This window comes from Phaenicophaeus curvirostris, chromosome 7, assembly GCF_032191515.1.
Source record: "Phaenicophaeus curvirostris isolate KB17595 chromosome 7, BPBGC_Pcur_1.0, whole genome shotgun sequence".
Taxonomy (NCBI): domain Eukaryota; kingdom Metazoa; phylum Chordata; class Aves; order Cuculiformes; family Cuculidae; genus Phaenicophaeus; species Phaenicophaeus curvirostris.
The window spans coordinates 5,033,344-5,056,048 of NC_091398.1; the positions used below are offsets into that span (position 1 = coordinate 5,033,344).

Sequence of the window (22,705 nt, forward strand, 5' to 3'; positions counted from 1 at the left end):
ACATTTTGGCCACTCGCTCAGAAAAACAGAACACACACACACCACTCTAGGATGCATCCTTTTTTTCACTTACGAAAGAAATATAGTTTAATAAAGACAGCCTCCAAATTCCTACATATTTGAACAAATTAGCTATTTTTACCTAGCTAACGGCTTCTGTAAGGAGATTTGCAATCTGACGAACCCAACTGTTCAAAGGAAGAACTGTGTTTTCACCCTGCACGTGAATGATGGGAAGAACAGACAAGAATCACTGCTACCAAAGTAAGAATCTTCCCAATTCTGCCACAGCTCTCATGTTCTGTTCAATCTGAAACACCAAACCGTGATCCCCACCTCATTATTCAATCTCCTAGCACACCCAGGCATAAGGATTGTCAAAATATGGTATTCTTTTCCCATTCTGCTTATCTGAAAGCTTAAGTTAAATAATGGAAGCAAAGAACAACCCTACTTTTCTTTCTTTTTCAGGAGAACAAGTTCCATTCTTGGTTTCATCTCGGAGCCCATCAATTGCAGCATGAGCCAAATGGAAGGTTACCGGGGTTAATCAATCACGCCTGAACTTTTTGTATAAGTATATTGTAAGAGTTCATGACCTGACAGAAGTCTAGTGAGGACATGCTGAAGAAAAGCAGCTCAAATTTTGAAGTAGCTTTTCTCAATCCTCCGTGCATAATACTACCATGTTGAAGAGTCGTGATAGTGCAATAGTGACTGAAAACCATGGACATTCATCACCTAGCAAGAAATTTCTACATGTTTTGGCAGCTGGCTCACACCTCGCTTTCACGGCACTTCCATTACATCCCTCCTTCTTTAGAGGGAACACTGGCAGTGACACTTCGTTCAGTATTTTAATAATCAATGGTAAGTTTTATGATAATTTCTATTATTCAAGCGATAACACTGTTCACTACAGGCACTGAAAAAAGTTACTTGACGAAGGCTGTGCAAGTATAACATTTTGGTCAAGTTTGTAAAGAAGTAAATGATCACAGCCTTCTAGAAAACAAACAAAGGCTTTATTTTGCATCTCTTACTAGGGCAGCGTATTTATTGTAGTCCTTCCCACCTAAGAGACCTCTAAATGAACGTAAGTGGTACTTGAAATTTGCTCTATCTCATCCCTGGGGACAAAGGGACTCAGAGTGCAGGTGTTCTGCTGAGCCTGGGCTGCGGCATCACCAACCCTAATGCAGACAATCCCCTGTGCCCAACTCGCACTGCAGCAGAGCCCCAGTGAGCCAAGTGGCACCAAACACCCAATGCACCAGCCCACCAGCCCTTCTGCCAGTGAGGAAAAGAACTGAAACGGGCTACAGCTGCAGAAGGGAAATGGGAAACAAGAAACTGAAGGCAACTGAATGACGTGGTATTGTAAGTAATAAAAATATCCAGAGATAAAAAAAATTGAGTTAAAAAAAGATACCTGTTAGCAGCTAAAATAGCTGTGTAGGAGCTTCCAGTGCCTCACTGTTGTACCATGTGCTAGAAGGGAAGCCTAAGCATTATCAACCTAGAAAGTGGGGAACAGACAGCACTGCAAAGATTTACACGGTGATTTTCCATTTATATTCTATTCCTAAGTTCTTCAACACTTGGATACAAGAACTCCCCACCAACAGGAACTGCTGCCTGCTCGCATTGGGATGCTGGATGACCTTTGTGTTTGAGTGCACAAAAGTATTCTACTCTCCCAGGTAAAAAGAAATCTCATATATCATAGAATGGTTTGGGTTGGAAGGGACCTTAAATATCATTCAGTTCCACCCCCGCTGCCATACGCAGGGATAGCTCCCACTGGATCAGGCTGCTCCAAGCCCCATCCAACTTGGCCTTGAACATCTCCAGGGATGGGGCTTCCATCACTTCTCTGAGCAACCTGGGCCAGGGCCTCCCCAACCTCATTGTGAAGAAATTCCTTCTGTCTAGTCTAAATCTGCCCCTCTCCAGTTTATACCCACTGCCTCTTGTCCTATCACTACAAGCCTTACAAATTCCCTCCCCAGCTTTCTTGTAGCCCCTTCAGGTACTGGAATGTCGCTATAAGGTCTCCCAGAGGCTTCTCTTCTCCAGGCTGAACAACCCCAACTCTCTCAGCCTGTCCTCACATGGGACACACTCCAGCCCTTGGATCATCTTTGAGGTCTCCTCTGGACTCACTCCAACAGATCCCTGTCCCTCCTGTGCTGAGGACTCCAGAGATGAACACAGAACTCCAGTTCGTGCTCACATCAGCTCTCTGTTCTAGCATCTCACTGTACTGTGGCAGCGGGGTGGGAGAGGACAAATTCCTCCTTGTTCCCTTTTTCCTCATCCCAGCTGAGACACCTTGAAGCACAATTTATCTGCTTTTTTCTTTTTTTAAATTAATTAGGGTCACTGAGAAGAAAAACCACTGAAATAATCACAACATAACCTAGGGTGTAAGTCATGTTTCATGCCTCTATGGCATTTGGAAACCAAAAGCCAAACAGTAAGAGAATCCTCCTGACACCGCTATACCTGTAAACTTCAATTCACCTTGGTCTGCAAGGTACTTGGGTCTCAAATTTCACGCACACCACGTTTCATTCTGTTCCTACAGGTAGAATTAATTTTTAGGCAGGCAAAAAAAGGTATCAGGTTGCACACGCCTTACTTGTTGGCTCAGATATGTAAAACACCCAGCGTGCTCTTTAGTAGTAAATTCTTCCAATCACTTGGAAGATTATTAGTAGATAGCAAATCTCTCTATTAATTATCCTTTCTCCCATCATTTTCCTGTTGTATCACTACATAAAATCCTGCCAGTCCCAGATGACAAATTCCATCTTGTTACAGAGCAATACATCATTTCTTTTTTTACATCATTTCTTTTTTTACATCAAAACACACGCGCTTTAAGTGTCACACAGGGGTACAGCTACACGCATGTTAAATATGCAAAGGAGGCGGCTAGAAGACACTTTTCTCCCCAAGTCAGGTTTATAATGTGAGAAAACAAAAGGTTTTCATGTTGCAATCACACCAGTGACTAAAATTAGTTCTCAGCAGAAATAAAAGCTGGCACAGACAATGAGAGAAAACTGCTTTACATTGCAATGTTATATGATTCCTCCTCTAAAGGGAGGTGGTGTCAGGCAGCGAGAGAAATGTCTTGTCTTAAAGTAAAAGAGATGAAGGAAACATGAAACCATCTTTATACACTTAAGATTCATTGACTGGAATGCTGAAGCTACCTAAAAGGTCTACGGGAGATCTGGCAGTTGTCTGACACAGGGCAGGTTTCATGGTAATCATAGTAATTGAGGAGGCAAAGGATGACAGGAACAGGCTCTGCTCATAATCACCATCTTCGCACAAAGTGTGCATCAATCATTTTACCAATTAGATACTGATTGCATGATAGCTGATAAATTTTGCTGTTATTAAGCCGTTCAGAGTCAGTAAGCTATTTTCCTGAAACATCCAAGCTGAGACCTTGAAGCCCGGTGTACATACAATTCTTTATCCAATTTAACACACCGGCACATTTAAAAGACCTCAGAAAAAGAAACAAGGAAGATCCATGTTGTCTCCATCACAAAGGCTTACACCTAACTCAATTTATCAAAAGCTATGTTCCCATGCAGGATGTGAAAATCCAAAGCCCCACGCTGCAATGAAACAGAACCACCTGCACTACTGCTCTATTTTCTATTGAACGGCAGCGTATGGGCTCCTGCTTGGGTGGGAAAGAAATTAAACACTAACAAATCATTACTTTAGATGTTTACTAAGGATAGTTTACATGGTTTGAATTTCCTTTAACGCTAACTTGATTAGAAATCTTGACCCTATCCCTTCCAAGGTGAATTCGAGCTCTTAATTATTCCAGTTTTGCAACTGTTAATGAAATGGAATGGTGTCATTAGTGAGGCTTGTCAGCTACGCTTATGTGCAAAGAAATGATTTGACACTGCTTTTGTAATCTAATCCTTTCAGGAAAAACAGCCTGTATGTCACTCAACTACTGTAAATAAAACTCCTTAAAGACAAAGAGGACAGATGGCCACACTCCCAAGGAGCACCACCCAAACCAGTCATCGCTTTGGAGAAGAGCACTGCGAATAATCCATACATTTGCATCTTGCAGGGAAAAAAAAAAATATTTTCTGTCTGCAAAATGAAGAGAAAGATCTGTAGGGATGCTCATTTTTGCTGAAGACCTGTATTCAGCAGATCTCCACACCGCAGACCCACTTCCCTCCATCCGCAGCCAGAAGCAGCAGGCATAAATGTGATCTACAGGCAGTTTTGTTGCAAGGCTCAATTATCACCCCACCACTCCTAGCTACAAAGCAGCAAAAACATCTAAAGCAAGCTTATAAACTGGGAGACCGCACTGTTACTACAATTACAGAAGGAAAAGGCCTGTCCATCCCTCTCCTCCCATTTTAACTACAATTCAAGACTGTTAAAATGTCAAGGGCTGTGTTTAATAGCTTCCTTTACTAAGAGTTAATTTGGAACAAATGTTATTGTAGATGCATGAAGCTACAAACTATTGCTGAAAAGACGACTACGGCAAGAGACAAAAACAGTGAGATGTACTACAGACTTGAAATCAAAAGGAAACAAATCAAAATGGTACACAAAACAAAGGGGAAACGCTATAGTACAGAAACCACCGGCTGTCTCTTCAAAACAAGAGCTGCCATGAAGACAATGTATAGTTACCTGCATCCATATCTGCAAAGAATGGAACAGCCAGTAAGGAAAAGAAGGAACCAGAAATTCAGTGTCTCAGAGTTGGATTTAAAAGTTCATAAGGAGAATAGATAAAAAAACACCAAACAAGTATTTAGTGTAAGATACACCTGTATAAGGTACTACGATATTTTTGATTTCAAGCTATAAACTTGGATTAATGTTAAACACTACAATGTTTCAGGTATAAATTAATTTTCTATGGCATAAGAACATTTTGTTAAAAAAATCTTTAAGACCAAAGATTTAATACATTAAACGAGGAACAAGTTACATCTTCAGTTCAAGCTTGTGACACTATTTTCCCAACACCACAAATGAAAAGGTCTGAAACTGCAGCTTTCCCCAGCTAATTTGAAAGGAGCAGCACTACAGAGCAGTCTGCTCTTCCCAAAACAGGACTATAAGTTTCTAATATGGGCACATACAGGTTGCCAAAGTATTTAAGAAGGCTAAATGGTTGTGAAAAAGCTGCAATTATACCCACTGTACACACGATCTATAACTAAGCAGGGAGAAGGTTAAAGGAAAAATCTCCAGGAACACTGAAATAGCAAATTGGATTCTTTACTCATTCATTCCTGCATGATTAAAAATGAATAAATACGTAGTTTGTGGAAAAAAAACCCAAACCCTTAGTGACGTTTGTGTATCCACCTACCTTCAGGTGACTCCTCCTGGACGTAGGTGCCCGTCAGGTACCGGTGCACAAGGGCAGACTTGCCACTCGCCAGGTTGCCCACAATCCCCTGGAGAAAAAAAAGAAAGAATTCCTTACTGCAATTAATCCCCATAAAGCTCAGTATATATTCCAGCAACATCGTAACACAGAAATAACTCCTCTGTGCTTGAGGAAGTCCACACAAAAGCACGCCCACAGATGAAGTCTCTGCCAAAAGCTAAGGCTACAGCAGAGCAGGCATCCAACAAAACCCATGAAGCAAACCCAGTCCATCAGCAGCACATCCTACTGGCCTTGGCAGTAACGTTAACCGTGGACACAGGGCAACACGCTGACTTCAGGGAAGGAGCCTGAAGCTCAGAGCAAGCTTGTCACCTTGTACTGAAAAACATGAACATGTACGGAAAGCAGCCTGGCAGAGAAGCACCAAGGGGTGTTGGTGGACAGCAAGCTGAACATGAGCCAGCAGTGTGCGCAGGTGGCCAAGAAAGCCAATGGCATCTTGGCCTCTACCAGAAAGAGCGTGACCAGCAGGTCCAGGGCAGGACAGTGATTCTGCCCCTGTGCTCGGCACTGGTGAGGCCGCACCTCGAATCCTGGGTTCAGTTTTGGGCCTCTCACTACAAGAAAGAGATTGAGGTGCTGGAGAACATCCAGAGAAGAGCAGCAAAGGCGGTGAAGAGTCTGGAGAACAAGGGTTATGAGGAGCAGCTGAGGGAACTGGGGTTGTTTAGCTTAGAGAAGGCTAAGGGGAGACCTTATCGCTGTCTACAACTGCCTGAAAGGAGGTTGTAGAGAAGTGGGTGTTGGTCTCTTTATCCAAGTGATAGAATGAGAGGGAATGGCCTCAAGCTGCTCCAGGACAGGTTCAGATTGGATATTAGGAGAAACTTCTTCACTGAAAGGGTTAACAAGCACTGGGATGGCTGCCCAGTGAGATGACTGAGTCCCCATCCCTAAAGGTATTTAGAAGACGGGTAGGTGAGGTGCTTAAGGATATGATTTAGTAGTGGACAGGTGTGGTTGGGCTTGATGATCTCAAAGGTCTTTTCCAACCTAAGCATTCTATGATCACTGAACCCTCACGCAGGGAAGCACCTCTGTAAGCTCCCCACTCCATGGGCACTCTGTAGGTTGCCCTCCGTGGCTTCCACTGACTCGCTGCTTACGCACAAACACGACACACATGGCTGCAGAGACACAAGACTTTGGTGTGACCACCAGGGCTTGCTGAAGTCCCTTGCTGTACCAGCTGGACTTCCCAGCGAGTTCACAGCTCAAACCATCCAGGCGCAAATATCTGCACTGGGAACATCTGACATCCAAATGGGAATACTCGGCCTTAGAGCTCAACTGATTTTTCCGGTGAGCCGCTTAGCTTGTTTTTAAAACCCAGGCAGAAGTAGAATGTAGCCGCACAGGCCAGGGGACAGAAGGGTTTGGAGCACATCCCTTCCCTAGGTTTCAAATAAATGTCTGTCTTTTTTACTCTGTTGCTATCTCTGAAGACGTTGTACTGGGCTTGGGGGAGGAGATGGGAACTTATTCTGCCCTTTAGACAAACTTCAGCCTACTCTGTTCTTACATGTTTATCTTGACCCCAACCAGAAGGTTCAGAACATAAGGTCCCTGGGGGGAGGATGAACTCCACTGCTCTGCCCGGGTTTGCCAAATTGGCAGAGGCAGCACGAGCACATTACACATCAATAAACATTCTCTACTCCATTTTCTTAGTCCTAAATAGTAAGGAAGTACCCTCCTTATCAAAAACTGCTTAAACCAACAGAGTGGTGCCACCTTAAACTAATGCAATAACAGGGAGAGGGAGGGCCACATCAATTATTTATTCAGCGAACTGGGGCTGTTTAGCCTGGAGAAGAGGAGGCTGAGGGGAGACCTTCTCCCTCTCTACGGCTCCCTGAAAGGAGTGTGTAAGTAAGGCAGGTGCTGGTCTCTACTTCCAAGTAACAAGTTATGGAATGAGAGGAAATGGCCTCAAGGTGCATCAAGGGAGGTTCAGATTGGGTATCAGGAAAAAATTATATACTGACAGAGTGGTGAAGCACTGGCACCGGCTGCCCAGGGCAGTAGTGGGGTCAAGATCCCCGGAGGTGCTAAGAAAAGTGTAGATGTGGCACAGGATTCAAGATGTGGTCTTGAGAATAGACACAACTCTGCACATTAGCAGCCAGGTTAAGGGCTTTCTGAGCACCACGGCTTCTGAAGAACTGGAAAGCAAGCAAGCTTCACATAGGTTTGCCAGGAAAATACTGTTTCATTTAGGAAAATACATTTTCACTTAGCCAGCAGTAGCTTTAGACCTTTGGGAACAACACATCAAAGTGGTTTCTGGGCTGCCCTGTAGCAAACCAGTGTAGCAGCAACGCAGGAAAAAAAAACCAACTCCATTACATCAGGAGCCAGAATCACAGAGACACAGAATCACCAAGTTGGAAAAGACCCACAAGATCATCAAGTCCAACCATTCCTATCAATACTAAACCATGCCCCTCAGATACCTCATCCACCTGTCCGTTAAAAACCTCCAGGGAAGGTGACTCAACCACCTCCCTGGGCAGCCTGTTCCAGAACCCAATGACCCTTTCCATAAAAAAATTTTCTCCTGATGTCAAGCCTGAACCTCCCCTGGCAGAGATACTGAAACCTTCACTTACAAGTGACTGGTCCTGCACGTATGCGAATTAACACGCTTTTCTATTACAACTGCGCCAACAATGTAACGTGTTAGAGTGAAAAATTGCCAGGAACAACAGAAAATCAACAGCTTGGGCTCCAGTGAGAGCGAGCTTGCTATGTCCTATGCTACAGTCTTCAGTCAATACTTCAAATACTTCAAAGCCCAAATACAATAGCCCAAATACTTCAAAGACACCTGGTGATTTCAGAATACTATTTCTTTTTTTCCTGGTATCCCAAAGATCTTGTCGGTACATGTCATTTTGCAGCACTTCTACAGTATGTTCCTCCTTAAAGGCACCCAGAAAGACAACGGTGCCTGGCCTGGAGAGCATTATTAAACATGATGCTACAAAGTGACGCAGAAAGCAGCGATCAGGAGGAGCAGGATGTGTATTTCAATTAAGAACCCACTTCACTAACTTACGTAGTAGAATTACAGCCTCCTTCCCTTACGATACATTATTAAAAGCCATGCATAATCCACAAAGAAAGGCAGCGTATTTCATCCCTCATTCTCCTTTTATTCATCCCCTTTAGCTGTCTCAAGATTGAGAGCAAAAAGCATTGATGTTTAAAGATAATGCAGGACTGATGTTCTTGATAACAACATCCAACTGTTACTTAAAAGATAAGTTCCTGGACTTGTATTTTAAATGAGTTTCAAAGTACTCACCAAACTGACAAAAGGTCCTTAGAAGCTTAAAGCCAGAGTCCAGAGACGAGCAACGAAGCTGGTGAAGGGGCTGGAGAACAGGCCTTATGAGGAACGGCTGAGAGAGCTGGGGGTGTTTAGCCTGGAGAAGAGGAGGCTGAGGGGAGACCTCATTGCTCTCTACAACTACCTGGAAGGAGGTTGTGGAGAGGAGGGAGCTGGCCTCTTCTCCCAAGTGACAGGGGGCAGGACAAGAGGGAATGGCCTCAAGCTCCACCAGGGGAGATTTAGGCTGGACATTAGGAAAAAATTCTTCACAGAAAGGGTCATTGGGCACTGGCAGTGGCTGCCCAGGGAGGGGGTTGAGTCACCTTCCCTGGAGGTGTTTAAGGCATGGGTGGATGAGGTGCTAAGGGGCATGGTTTAGTGATTGACAGGAATGGTTGGACCTGATGATCCGGTGGGTCTCTTCCAACCTAGTTATTCTATGATTCTACGATTCTATGAAATGGAGGAAAACTTTGAGTGCTGAAAGCAGCTACAGGAAAGCTGGGAAGAGGTTCTTTATCAGGGAGTGCAGGGATAGGATGGGGGGAACAATTTTAAGCTGAAAGAGAAGTCACGGATGTCCCATCCCTGTAGGTGTTCAAGGCCAGGTTGGATGAGGCTTTGAGCAACCTTATTCAGTGGGAAGTGTCCCTGCCCATGGCAGGGGGGGAACTGGATAAGCTTTAAGGTCCCTTCTAACCCAAATCAAACTGTTTAGTGATTCTATGATTCTGTGAAAACAAAAAAGAGAACACAAAGAAAGCACTGACACAGTCAGGTTTGTGCAGGAGCACTAATGTCAACTCAAAAAATCAGGAGGCCAAAGCAAGACTCCTCAAACTTGGCTAGAAAAATCTACTAGTTGCAACACAGCTTTAATTTTCCTTAGGCAATTACTGAAAAAGGCATTCAGGAGAGATCTGCATCCTCATCTGGCAAGAGAGAGGATGTCCCCAGCCCCACCAGGGCCTGCATCTGAAGACACAAGGCAACCGTCTCTTTCCTACCAGACACCAGACCAGCACATGGCATTAAAATCCAGAGCAACTGGTGTACTGTTGTTCAGCGCAGTGCTCAGCATCACCACGCTGCGTCTCTGCTAACAATTAACCTCTGGAAACTAGGAGCAGTAAAGTTTACACTGGGAAATATCTGACTTCTAATACAATTCCTCTCCTAAAAGGATGAAAGTTTGTTTTAAGGATGATCCCCCACAGCATGACAAATATGCCAGCATGTTTTTACAGCAGTCATATTCCTGTCTCCCACATTTTATATACAAATAATCTGGGTCATTTCTATTTATTTATGGATACATATGAAAAACACGAAGTTATGACAAGCATGTTAGGGAACAAAAATAGCATTCTATCCCTGTTGAGAAACAAAACCAAAAATTCAGCTAACAAGGCCCTAACGCAGTGCTCTGTCAGTTATGACTTGTGCAACACTGAATCATTGATTTCCATGTGCCAGACTGTAAAACAAATCCAAACCACAACGTCCTCATCCTACCAAAGCTTGTTTGTAAAAAAATGTGTAAATGTGTTGATGGTGATTGGCATTTAAAAGCAACCCAGCACGGGAGCCTGATTGTGCTTTATGTTTTGGGTTTTTTTCTCTGAGCAACTTCAATCATTTTGTTCAAAAGCAGAGAATCACAGAATCATTGAGGCTGGAAAAGACCTTCAAGCTCAGCCAATCCAATCCTCAGCCAAACATCACCATGCCTATGTGACTATGTGACAAAGTGCTACGCCTACATGGTTTCTGAACACCTCCAGGGATGAGGACTCCACCACTGATTAGGGCAGCCTGTTCCAATGCTTCACCACTCTTGCAGTAAAGAATTTTTTCCTAATATCCAACCTGAACCTCCCCTGGCACATCTTGAGGCCGTTTCCTCTCATTCTATCACTTGTTACTTGGCTGAAGAAATCAGCAGCCACCTCACCACAACCTCCTTTCAGGCAGTTGTAGAAAGCGATGAGGTCTCACTTCAGTCTCTTCTTGTCCAGGCTAAACAACCCCAGTTCCCTCGGCAGCTCCTCATAAGTCTCGTGCTCCAGACCCTCCACCAGTTCTGTTGTCTTTCTCCGGATGTGCTCCAGCAGCTCAACATCTTTCTTGTTCCGTACATTCTTTCTGGTATATCTCATATTAATTCTACCCAACATAACCTTATCTTACACACGGATACACAGGATCCAGAGATGCCACCACTGAGAAACAGACCGGTCTCACCCAGCTGGCCTAGGATGCTCTTGATCATAACAGAAATGTCAACATCCATAAGTAAAACCCTGTGGTAATATCTGACCAGCAGAAACAAATAATCCTTCTGAAAACTGGGAGGAAACAAATCCCAATGTGTACTGTTAAAAAAGAATCATGGAATAGAATCACTAGGTTGGAAAAGACCTTTGAGGTCATCAAGCCCAACCATACCTGTCCGCTACTAAACCATATCCCCAAGCACTTCATCTACCTGTCTTTTAAACACCTCCAGGGCTGGTGACTCAATCACCTCCATGTCCAGCCTCTGCCAGTGCCCGAGAACCTTCTGGGTGAAGAAATATTTCCTAATTTCCAACCTGAACCTGCCCTGGTGCAACTTGAGGCCCCTCCCTCTCATCCTATCACTATGGAAACATAGAAGGAGGCACAGGGAAAGACTCTTTCCTCAAAGGTATTGAAAAATACCTCCACCTGCTTTCCTTTAAGGCAACCTGGTGTGTATTGCCTACTCTCCCAGAGTCCATTTCTGTTCCCCTTAACCTCTGTAGAGCCTAAGACTACAAAACCAGCTGCTGAAAAATGAAACCAAATCACTACCTCCATGTAAGGACCACACAGCCTCTCTGGAGAGGGCAGTCTTCTCCCAGTGAGCTAAGTGACACCTGTCTTCTCCTGCAGAGCACAGCCTGCTCAAGTGACAGGAGCTGTGGCTCCTTCGTAGCCTTCCACCGTGAAGCTTCATCTCTCCATCTCCCCTGCTGCACTGCAGTGATGGAAGCAAATGCTCCACGCTGCTCACACTCCTGACATCCCTGACAAGGCCACCAGCTGCAGCAACGCCCCCACAGCTCTCCTCACAGCTGAAAGTTATGACAGCCCTGTGGTAGAAGGGGCAGGTTTGGCTTTTAACACAGCTCTTTCCTTCCCCAGTCAACAGCAGGAATCAACACTGCAGCTGGACGCAGGGACGCAGAGATAACCCACTGCATGAACTCCTTCAAAGGGCAGATGGACAGGAAAGACAGAGCAGATCTCAGTGATCTCCTCATTTGCCCTTTCTGCTGGAGCACAAGTTCACAGCCACAGCTGGTGCTGCTTCAGTAATTTGCAGCAGTATAATCAAATTATTACTTTTGTAACGGTAAGAGTTCTGCTTTTATCCAGGACCATACAAACCGCAGTCCTGGGCGGTCATCTTGAGCCTCATGCATGCTGACCACTGCAAATCGATTCTCTACAGCAACCACATGGCCCAGGTTTATTTTCCTACTGCTGGTTCAGACAAGACAGGAGCAGATACCCAAGGCAAGTATTTACATAATGCAGCCTTGGAGACGCAATAAACAACTGTACCGAGACCATGACCGGCAATCACGTTCTGCTTGACAAGACCTCACAACCACAGCTTGGGTCTCACCTGCAACCCCAAGGGTTTTCAGAATCATAGAATCATTAGGTTGGAAAAGACCTTTGAGATCATCAAGTCCAACCATATCTGTCCACTACTAAACCATATCCCTGAGCATCTATCTGTCTTTTAAACGCCTCAACGGATGGTGACCTCAACACCTCCCTGCACAGCCTCTTCCAGTGCTTTTTCCTAGTGTCCAATCTGAACCTCTCCCCAGGCACAGCTTGAGGCCATTTCCTCTCATCCCAAATTATTGCTGAGTGCTGAATCCATGGGGCTAAGAAAGGGGGAGGGATGCCCAAGGAAACCCTCTGCAGATCCTCCCCAACACAACCCAGCCAATCCCACAGTGGGCAGGACTCATATCCAACCAACTCCTCCCACTCCTATCTCTTAATATTTCAGTGTGTGAGGCATTTTGGGAGATATTTGTCTTCAAAATCACATCATTAGTTAATCCAAATCTGGTGACCTTCTGCTGGCCCTTCCTGTAGTATATTTGTACCCCTTGACTACCGTATCTGTCTTCTACTTACCCTGCACAGCAGTGAAATCAAAACAGAACCATAACTGTAGTCATGAGGATGCTGCATCAATTAAAACGCCATTCTGTGTGAGCACATTTATAGAATAACCACGTTGGAAGAGACCCACCGGATCATCGAGTCCTACCATTCCTATCATTTATTATCCTATGTTCGACCTACACTTCCTCTCACCTCCATTAACACTACTTTCAACTCAGATTTGGAAAAAGACATTTAACACAAGAGAAGCAGGCTGGAGAGGCACAGCCCCAGCTGCCCAGCCTTGAATTCAGATGCTCTTGCCCAACACACTTTGCCGCTTGGCAGCTGGGTGTTTGGATCAGAGCCACTGGCTCGGTTGCAGCTGGCCGTCAGGAGCTGAGCACAGACCCTACCCGAGGTATCACCCACTTCTCCATCTTCTGCAGGGTTTGAGAAAGTGACTGTCTTTAATTAAATCTGGACTTGCACATGGTAAACATCACGGCATCTGGACTCCACAACCCTGTGTTGCTGGCCTGACAAGATGCTGGTGTAACACCCGCTACAAGGAGACTCCAGCCTCCATGTTCAGAATGTTTTAAAGGGTAAATTCAGGGAAACTTGCCCAAATCTGTTTGTTATTTTTGCCTTTTCTTCCACCCCTAAGGAAAATGTCTCAGCCAAGGGAAACGTTGCTGTAAGCAGCCATTAAACCATTATGCATTTCTACACTGAACTGTAGGGTTTGAGTTGCTTTATGCACCTTCCAAATATTCCAATCATGGAATGGTTTGGGTTGGAAGGGACCTTGAAGGCCATCCAGTTCCACCTCCCACCATGAGCAGGAACACCTCCCACTGGATCACACTGCTCAAAGCCCCATTCAACTTGGTCTTGGACACCTCCAGGATGGAGCAGCCACGACTTCCTTGGGCAACCAAGACTAGAGCCTTCCCATCCTCACAGAAAACATTTCTTCCTCAGATTTCATCTCAATCTCCCCTCTTTCAGTTTAAAAACCTTCCCTCCTCATCCTATCTCATGCACCCCCGGATCAAGAGCTCTTCCCCAGCTTTCCTGGAGCTCCTTTCAGTACTGGAAGCCGCTTGAAGGTGTCCCTGGAGCCTTCTCTTATCCAGGCTGAACATCAACCTTCTCAGCCTGTCCTCACATGGGTGGTTCTCCAGCCCTTGCATTACCTTTGTGGCCTCCTCTGAACTCTCTCCAACACATCCATGTCCTTCCTGAGCTGAGGACTCCAGAACTGAACACAAGACTCCAGGTGGGGTCTCATGAGAACCAAGTTCTCATGGAAGAGGAGCAGAATCCCCTCCCTCCTCTGCTGGTCCCACTGCATTGGATGCAGCTCAGGACACAATTGGCTTTCTGGGCTGCAGATGCACATTGGCAGCTCATGTTGAGCTTCTTATACACCAGCACCTCCAGGTCATTCTCTTCAGGGCTGCTCTCAATTCATTCCCCTCCTAACCTGTATTTGTGCTTGGGATTACCCTGACCCAGGCGCAGGACCTTGCACATGGCCTTGTTGATCTTCAAGAAGTTTTCGCATGGTCCCACCTCTCAAACTTGTCCTGGTCCCTCTGGATGGCATCCCTTCCCTCCACTGTGTCGACTATTACAGAGCACAATAAGAAGCCCCAGCAAACAACCCCAGACAGAATATTCATTTTTAAGTTCTTTTACCACAGAAAGAGAAGACATTCAGTTCTTGAAGAACCAGTGAAAACCAAATGCAGTGAGATGGAAGGATCTTTCCCATCAGCTGCTCACTGCCACTTCCCCCTCCTACCAAAGTCCAAGTCTTCCCCACCTGGAATACCCACAATGCAGTAAAACAAGTCAAAACTGAAATATTATGAACAAATAGATCATTGAAGCATGATTATAAAAATAGAAGATATATAAACTTCACGAAGATAGCCACGTTGGAGAAAAACGCTTTACTTTTTAGATTTGATTGCTATTTTTTTTCCCAACCGCAGACTTAATGAAGCTTAGAAGACTTTCACTTGTGCATAACATTGTCAAAATGTTTTTCAGAGACAGAAGGAAATAGAAACTCACCACTTTCAGTTCTGGGACAGATCGGCTTAGTGTCCATTCCTGGCTATTTACAAAGGCATCTGTAAGAGTGGAGAACATTCACCAGATCAGTACAGTGACATTTAACCATCTCCAACATAGAATTTCACGCTAAGGCTACGGATACAGGAGATCAAAAGTCCCACTCAGTCTTAGGAGACCAACAATCTAACATGACAAACAGGAGGAGTTTGGATAATTGTATAAAAACTCAAAAATATCAGAGCATTCTTGCATTCCACGCTTTTCACAGCCCAAATGCACTCTCACAGCAAGCCCAGCTGTATCACCACCACAGGCATTAACACGTTCCAACCAACTCCAGTCCTTCTGGGTTGGAAAAGACTCTTCCAGCCTGTGCGTGGTTAAACTGCTCCCCATCCATGTGACACGTTTCCTTCCTACACGAAAAACCCTGCACAGCTCATCACGCTAAATGTCAGCAAGTGTGGCTGCCAAGGCCAGCAGAAACTTCTCCACCCAGGTACGTAAGAATATGTCCCTGTTCTAAAATTGTGCTATTTTTCACTGCACATCACACGTAACGTCAGAACTGCAACTCCCAGAAGCAGCAGCATCCCCACTCCAGTACGGGAGAATATTGGTTTATACTGATTGCTTTATCGGTACTGTTGGGATTTATAGTACTGAAAACCACACTGCACTGGTTTTCAGTACCACAATCTCAACAGAAATAACCCACAGAGCCATTTACTATAAAATTAAACAACGATTACTGGAGTAGGAGGGGGGGACGTTTCTGGAAAACTGATTGGCTAGGTCCATCATTCCTCCCAGAGGAAACGCAGCACCAAGGTCCAACCTCACTGACAAGAAAAAAGCAACAATGCTCTACTTTTCTGCCTCGAGCATTTATCAGTTTTATTCCCCCTGTAGCGGTCCAGCCAACTGCAAGCAAGCAGATAATGATGCTCCTGTTAAAATCGCAAACAGCATTACTCTGGATACTGAGCTGACCTTCTCCAAACCCCCGCATACCAAAGGAGTGACTGTGTGGCATAACATGGAACGCTCCTACCAAGCAGAGGAGATCCACCTCCACGGTAATTAAATGACACTGGAGCAGTCCTGGTGTTACCGAGTCAATTGCCAGTGTTGGAGGAAATACCGAGTGAGAACTTAGACCTGAACACCTTGTCCATGAGCAAGCAGAGGGATGGCAAGTCATTGCTTCCACTCTACAACACCCATCAGGAGAAGGCTGCCATTTCATTTTATCTTTTGATCCAGAGAAAAACAAAGCTGGAAGCAATTTGCCATCCCAGCTGGTATCCTCACTGTTAGCTGTAAGCAAGCTTTCCCACTGCCTAACTGAGAACAACCTCAAAGCTAACTCGCATTTTGCTTTCTGTCTCTGTTCCCCACTGAATACTTGACGTCTGCTCAACACTAAAAAGACACATTAGCCGTGAACTTGGATGCCTTTTCAATCTTTAACATGTCACTTTACATTTCAGCTACAGAAACACGCATGTGCTAGTGGTGTATGAAAACACTTTGAAAGAAAAAGGAAATAAAGTCTTGAGCTGCCTCCTACACGCTCACAGGAGGGAGAAGGAATACCAAACCCGAAGGCTTCAGTTAAAATCCCCTTCAAGGCTTGGTTTAACCTTTTGGTAGTCCAGCTGCAAGAGAAGACGTTATCATAGAATCATAGGATTGTTCAGGTTGGAAGGGACCTTAAAGATCATGCAGTTCCAACTCCCCTGCCATGGGCAGGGACACTTCCCACTGGATCAGATTGCTCCAAGCTCCATCCAACCTGGCCTTGAACATCTCCAGGGATGGGGCAGCCACTTCTCTGGGCAACCTGGGCCAGGGCCTCCCCATCCTCACAGGAAAACATTTCTTCCTCATATCCGATCTCAATCTCCCTTCTTTCAGCTTAAAATTGTTCCCCCTCATCCTGACCCTGCACTCCCTGACCAAGAGCTGGTACCCAGCTTTCCTGGAGCCCCTTTCAGTACTGGAAGCTGCTCTAAGGTCTCCCCAGAGCCTTCTCTTCTCCAGGCTGAACAAGCCCAGCTCTCTCAGCCTGTCCTCACATGGAAGGTACCCCGGTCCTCTGATCATCTTCGTGGCCTCCTCTGGATTCACTCTAACAGATCCATGTCCTTCCTGTTCTGAGAACTCTGGAACTGAAAAGAGCTTGAAAATGAAATAAAGCCTTAAATATTATTTTGCAAGATCTGTACATTCCAAAACCAGAATTCAGGCCAAGAGAGACAACGAAAGGTAAATGTACAAAAAGCCAAGAGGCCAAAACACAAAAGCAGAAAGATGACAGTTGGCAAGAGCAAGAGTGATCCAGCCCAAGGCCATGGGTTTGTTCACCCTTCTTGGTCCTTCCCTTCCTTGAACTGCATCAAGATCCCAAACAATGACCTTCCAACACAAGTAGTTTTGGACACCCGGTTCCCTCAATATAGGTAATACATGCATTTAAATTCTGATCAGCTACAGGGTACAAAAAATATAACAACTCCAACCTAACAAGGTGTCAAGACTTCTTGACACAACTGCCTTTTCTGATTTGTTGAATACTTGTCATTGCTACATACAAAAGTTTTGAGTGTTCTAACATTGCAATACCATTTTAAATACCACTTTATTGCAAAAACACACCTGATAAAAAAAACTTGACCTCAACACAAACTAAAATTTCCCAATACTATTACCTACAATTTGCAATTAGATTACAGAACGTCTGCCACTGTCCTTTTAAAACCACAACAAACTTTTATTAGGAGATCTACGAATTAATCTTCCCTCCTCACCGTAGTTTAGATTGGTGTGTTTGCAAGGAATGATGACAGCCAAAAACAGAACAGGTCATGGAACAGCATCTGGTCACTCTAGCAAAGAGAGGTTAACGTCCCATCATTTGTGCGGACGCTGAAGAACCCAGCTCACTAATTTCTAGTACAAATGCCTCAGAAAGGAGCAATTTATTCCGAGTTAAGCCCAAGATTCATGGAAGTCAAGGTGAAAAGGTCAAATACTTGCAGGCAGAACGTCACAAACAGGCTTGTGGATTCACTTGCTTTTTTAATAAAGGAAATTTCTAGCTAGAGCATGACTATGAAATATGGGACACATCAAACTGCAACATCCAAAGCACAAGCACGCTCTGCTGAAGAAACAAACCCGACTACTGCATGTTGATTTAAACACACTGGATGAGATCTGCATAATAAATGAAACCACATGGATGAAGCTGCTCAATTGGAGTCTTGCTTGCATTACTTCCCAACTCTGGAATTCAAGTGAACTCAAACCTTCACATCTAACTACAGTCCGTACATGTGAAAGGAGTGACTCCTGTCAATAATTAATCACAGTTGCATGTCCTGTCCATTTGACTTCTGCATCACTGATCAAAGCTTCAAAAATACATGGAGTCATTTGTTTATTTTTAACACGTGCACCAAGAAGATTATTTAGGTGGCGTTTTTTGCCAAGTTTACTTTTCCACAAAAAAACCTTTATTTTCTTCCTTTTCCTTTCTTTTCCCTCTTTTCTCTTTTTTCATTTCCACCATTACGTTCAGAGTTCTTCTGTTCCACTTATAGATTGTTAAAGCCAAGGAACAAACAACAGCAAGATCTTTGGCTATTCTAAAACCTCGGTTTAATAACTCCAGCCAGAGGAACCCTCTCATTCAGTTCCAATACTAACAATCAGGTGTTGATGATACATTTTGGCTTTTCATTAACACAGTATTGTGAGGAAGTCTTGGGACTCCATGGCCATCCCTGCTAAGATCTATCCGCTCCACGTCACAGCACAGCAGCTGACTTTCCAGAAGGTCCAACTTGTCCAACAATGCATACAAAAGCTCTGCTTAGAATAACTTGTTAAACAGAAACCCACATTTCCTTCTTCGTATGCAGTAACAATCACTAAAAACTAAATAAATACTAGCAAAACAATGCTACTGAGAGACAACAGGTTCAGGATCAAAATGTGACTAAGAAAAAGGGAGGGAAGTCACATAGGAAAACCTTGGAAGTTCTGCAGCAATTATAGAAATAACACCAGGAAAACCCTGACTTAGATGTTCAGCCGTCTGTTTCAGCCCATACATGATTTTAAATGCTGGTGGTCCTCCATTAACCTAAATGAACTCTATTTACCACCACGGGCAACAACAGGAAGGCAGCTGATGAAACCACAGAGTAAACACTTCTAATTGGAGCTGATGAGATTTACGCCAGACCACCCTTAGCGTCCTTTCTGCTTAAAACCACGCCACAAGTCAACACAGTGTCTGCTGGTTGATACTTTGGGAGGACCTAAGCTGCCCCACACCACAGCCCACCATGAGCCCACCATTTACGGCCTCGACTTGCAGCAGGGAAGGCTTAGATTGGATATCAGGAAAAAAAAACCTTGACTGAAAGAGTGGTGAAACACTGGGAGAGGCTGCCCAGGGCTGTGGTGGAGTCTCCATCCCTGGAGGGTTTTAAGAAACAAGTAGATGAGGTGCTTCGGGACATGGTTCAGTGGGCACGGTAGTGTTGTGATGGTAGGACTGCATGATCTTAGAGGTCTTTTCCAACCTTAATGATTCTACGATCAGCAAGGCCAGCACGGAGCCTCTGCTCCATTTCTTGTTCAGCACCAGCCCTCGCTGCACTGACCTTGCTTTGTCCTTTATTCGCACCAAATCATGTCACCCTTGACGGGCAATTTAATCCAAAGCTCGAGAAGCTCACAGATTCCTTTTTGTGTGTCGGAGATGAAACTCTAATGGCAAACCTGTCCAAAAGGAGAGATGAGCGAGGAGCAGGCAGATGTCTCTGCAGTACAACATGAAAAGACTTAAATCTTCCATGATTCTTGGAAAGCTTCTTAGTAAGAGCTTCCCCCAGGCTATCCCAAAGCCCCTTTGCCGTCCTTTTAAATGAGGAAAAGCTATAAAAAAAAAAGAAAAGCCAAGGGATTTCTCTGGAAACCCTCAGTAAAACATCCTTTGCTTTTTTTCCTGAGAAACACAAATGAATGTTAAAAAAAAAAGTTAAAAATGTTAAAAAAAAAAGGTTAAAAGTTAAAGTACCAACAAAGCTATCACACTCTGATTTTCATAATTTCTGCATTTTGTGCAATATGTAGAACAACTTCTTACTTTGAAATAAAACCCAAAGAAAATGGGTACAGAAAATATTCCTACAAGTTCCCAGATACCCACACACCTCTTCTTTGGAGCCGCACCACAGGAGCGCTTCCAGAACACGCTTCCTAAAGCCTGTGTGCTGATTTTCTCGGTAAAGATGGAAATACGCATCTTTTGGGTTAAGATGCACATTGCTCACAAACCAGGTGGTTTTCCGAGGAGGGGTAATCCCTCAGCCTCATTTCTATCTAACTCAGCCCCCAGCATCACAAGTCAAAGCATCGATTCCATTCCTACAGAGCCCAGCAGGAAAATATCCTGACACATTTTTTCTAGAACTATTACTTGGAAGACTGTGTGATATTCCAAAAGGTCCTTTTTATGTATTATTATTTTTTTCATTCATATCACAGGATTATAAAAGTCTGCTTTTCATAGGGATCCCCTCTGCTCACACATTCAATGCTGTGTATGACTACAAACAATAACTACAAAGCAGCAAACTGATTTTCAGAAACCCATCCATACCAGAATCGGGAAAGGTGATGCTTTTCCCTCTCAACTCACTCAGTTTGAGCTATAAATTACGTGCCTTCCTCCCATACATCAGCAAAATCACCGCTGCACCTACGCAGCCCTAAAGAGCTCCTTTTCTTTTCCAACTGCACAAGAGCCAGTGGTTCCTCTGGAGCAGTTTAACACCAAGCATCACGACCGCATGGCCCTGTCCCCTCCCAGCCCTCCTCCGCACAGCTGCGGCCGGGAAAACCAGCCAGGCTCTAGTCGGAGCACTGGGAAGCCTCAGCCCCTCACGCACGACACCGTATTTACACTTTGTTAAAAGGATTAATAAACACATTGCAGAAGAAGTCACACGCAGCAATTCAATTGCAACCCCACAACAAGAGGGATTTTGGCAAGCTGCGAGTTTAAAAGATACCCCCATCCCTCCCAGTGTTGTCAGAAAGAATAAAATCCCGAGAGCTCCTACAGTTCCAACATAAATGTTTGATACCGGTCCGATTTATCTCTGGCAACAGCTAGTTGCTAATTATAAGAGGGAAAACTGCTCTAAGCTCGGCTGCTTTGAGGCATCAGGCACCTAAGCCAAACCCCATCAGAGCCGCACGTCTGTTTGACGTGTGACAAACCATGCCCTGTAACCGAGAACTGTATTAAATAGATATTTAGGTCAAGCCCAAAACCTCTCTTCCAATAGCAAACAGCAGCTGCAGCGGCATTATCCTCTGCGCTGCCATGGAAACAAAAGGAGGACCGGAGATGGAAAGAGCTACACAACCTGAACAGACACGGAGCCAGCCTCTCCTGAAACACGCGATGCGCAGGGGAACTCAGGAGCACTTCTCTGTCATATCATGCATAATGGTTGAGTTCCCAACCCTGTGTTGAAAAGGTGGGTAGACAAGGTGTTCAGGGATATGGTTTAGTAGTGGACACGTACAGTTGGACTCGATGATCTCAGAGGCCTTCTCCAACCAAACAATTCTATGAGTCTATGATAATGGTTCCTAGTATGTTGCCAAAACCAGTTCCATGCTTCAAGTGTTACATCTAGCACCACCAGAATACTTGTTGAACCTTAAATATAACATAACTCCAGCCATCTAAAGAAAAAATATTAAAAAAATCATCAAACACAAACACACACACAAAAACCCACACCCCTCAAAAAACCTCAAATCCAACCATCCAAAAAAAGCTCAGAGAAGATACTCTGCCAGCACAGAACAGGTTACTGACCAACAGGCACTTTGATTTGGAGCTGAAACAAGCCATACACAAAGCACAGAATCATAGAATGGTTTGGGTTGGAAGGGACCTCAAAGCCCATCTAGTTCTGACCCCCCTGCCATGGGCAGGGACACCTCCCATCGGATCAGGTTGCTCCAAGCCCCATCCAACCTGGCCTTGAACACCTCCAGGGATGGGGCAGCCATGAGTTCTCTCAGCAACCTGGGACACAGTTTGCCTCAAACCCTCAATAAAGGGACTGTTGTGCGTCTCACAGACTGCTGAACACCAGGGGAAATAGAGGATTAAAACCACCTCCCTGTAAGGATGTCCCAAGTACCCAAAACAAGACAGTAAGAAACCGTAGCCTGTGTCGTCTTTCCTGACTACAGGCAGAAACAGGGCATTACCCTTTCTTATTCAAACTGGAATACTAATGAGAAACCTCCCTGCAACGCATCAAAGATGAAGAGGGACAGCTTATACAGTTGGCACAAGAAGAATCAATGTCAAAGTATAAATGAAATAAGATGAAGTGGGGGAAATGAGAAGCACGTTCTAAATGAATAAAGAAAAAGACTGTATTTGGCAAGCCAGAAAGAAGAGAGTCACAACATAGATGCAAAATGAATGACTGAGACGCATCATTCGGTGGGCTGTAAAGCCTTTTAGCTTTTCAGAATGAGAAGAATGGCTGTAACTCAAAAACAAAGGAGAAAATAGTTACTTTATTGGTAAA

The 22,705-nt window shown here is 44.5% G+C and overlaps 1 protein-coding gene across 6 annotated transcripts in view; it reads right to left on the reverse strand.

The window, feature by feature from the left end:
* Positions 1–22,705, reverse strand: part of AGAP1 (ArfGAP with GTPase domain, ankyrin repeat and PH domain 1) — a 398,119-nt gene that overhangs the window by 265,867 nt on the left and 109,547 nt on the right. For all 6 annotated transcript variants that reach the window (XM_069860665.1, XM_069860667.1, XM_069860666.1 and 3 more), the window contains exons 2-3: positions 15,060–15,118; positions 5,396–5,483 (exon numbers count right to left, since the gene is read on the reverse strand). In XM_069860665.1, the coding sequence (XP_069716766.1) occupies positions 5,396–5,483; positions 15,060–15,118 (147 nt within the window). The remainder of the gene's footprint in view (positions 1–5,395; positions 5,484–15,059; positions 15,119–22,705) is intronic.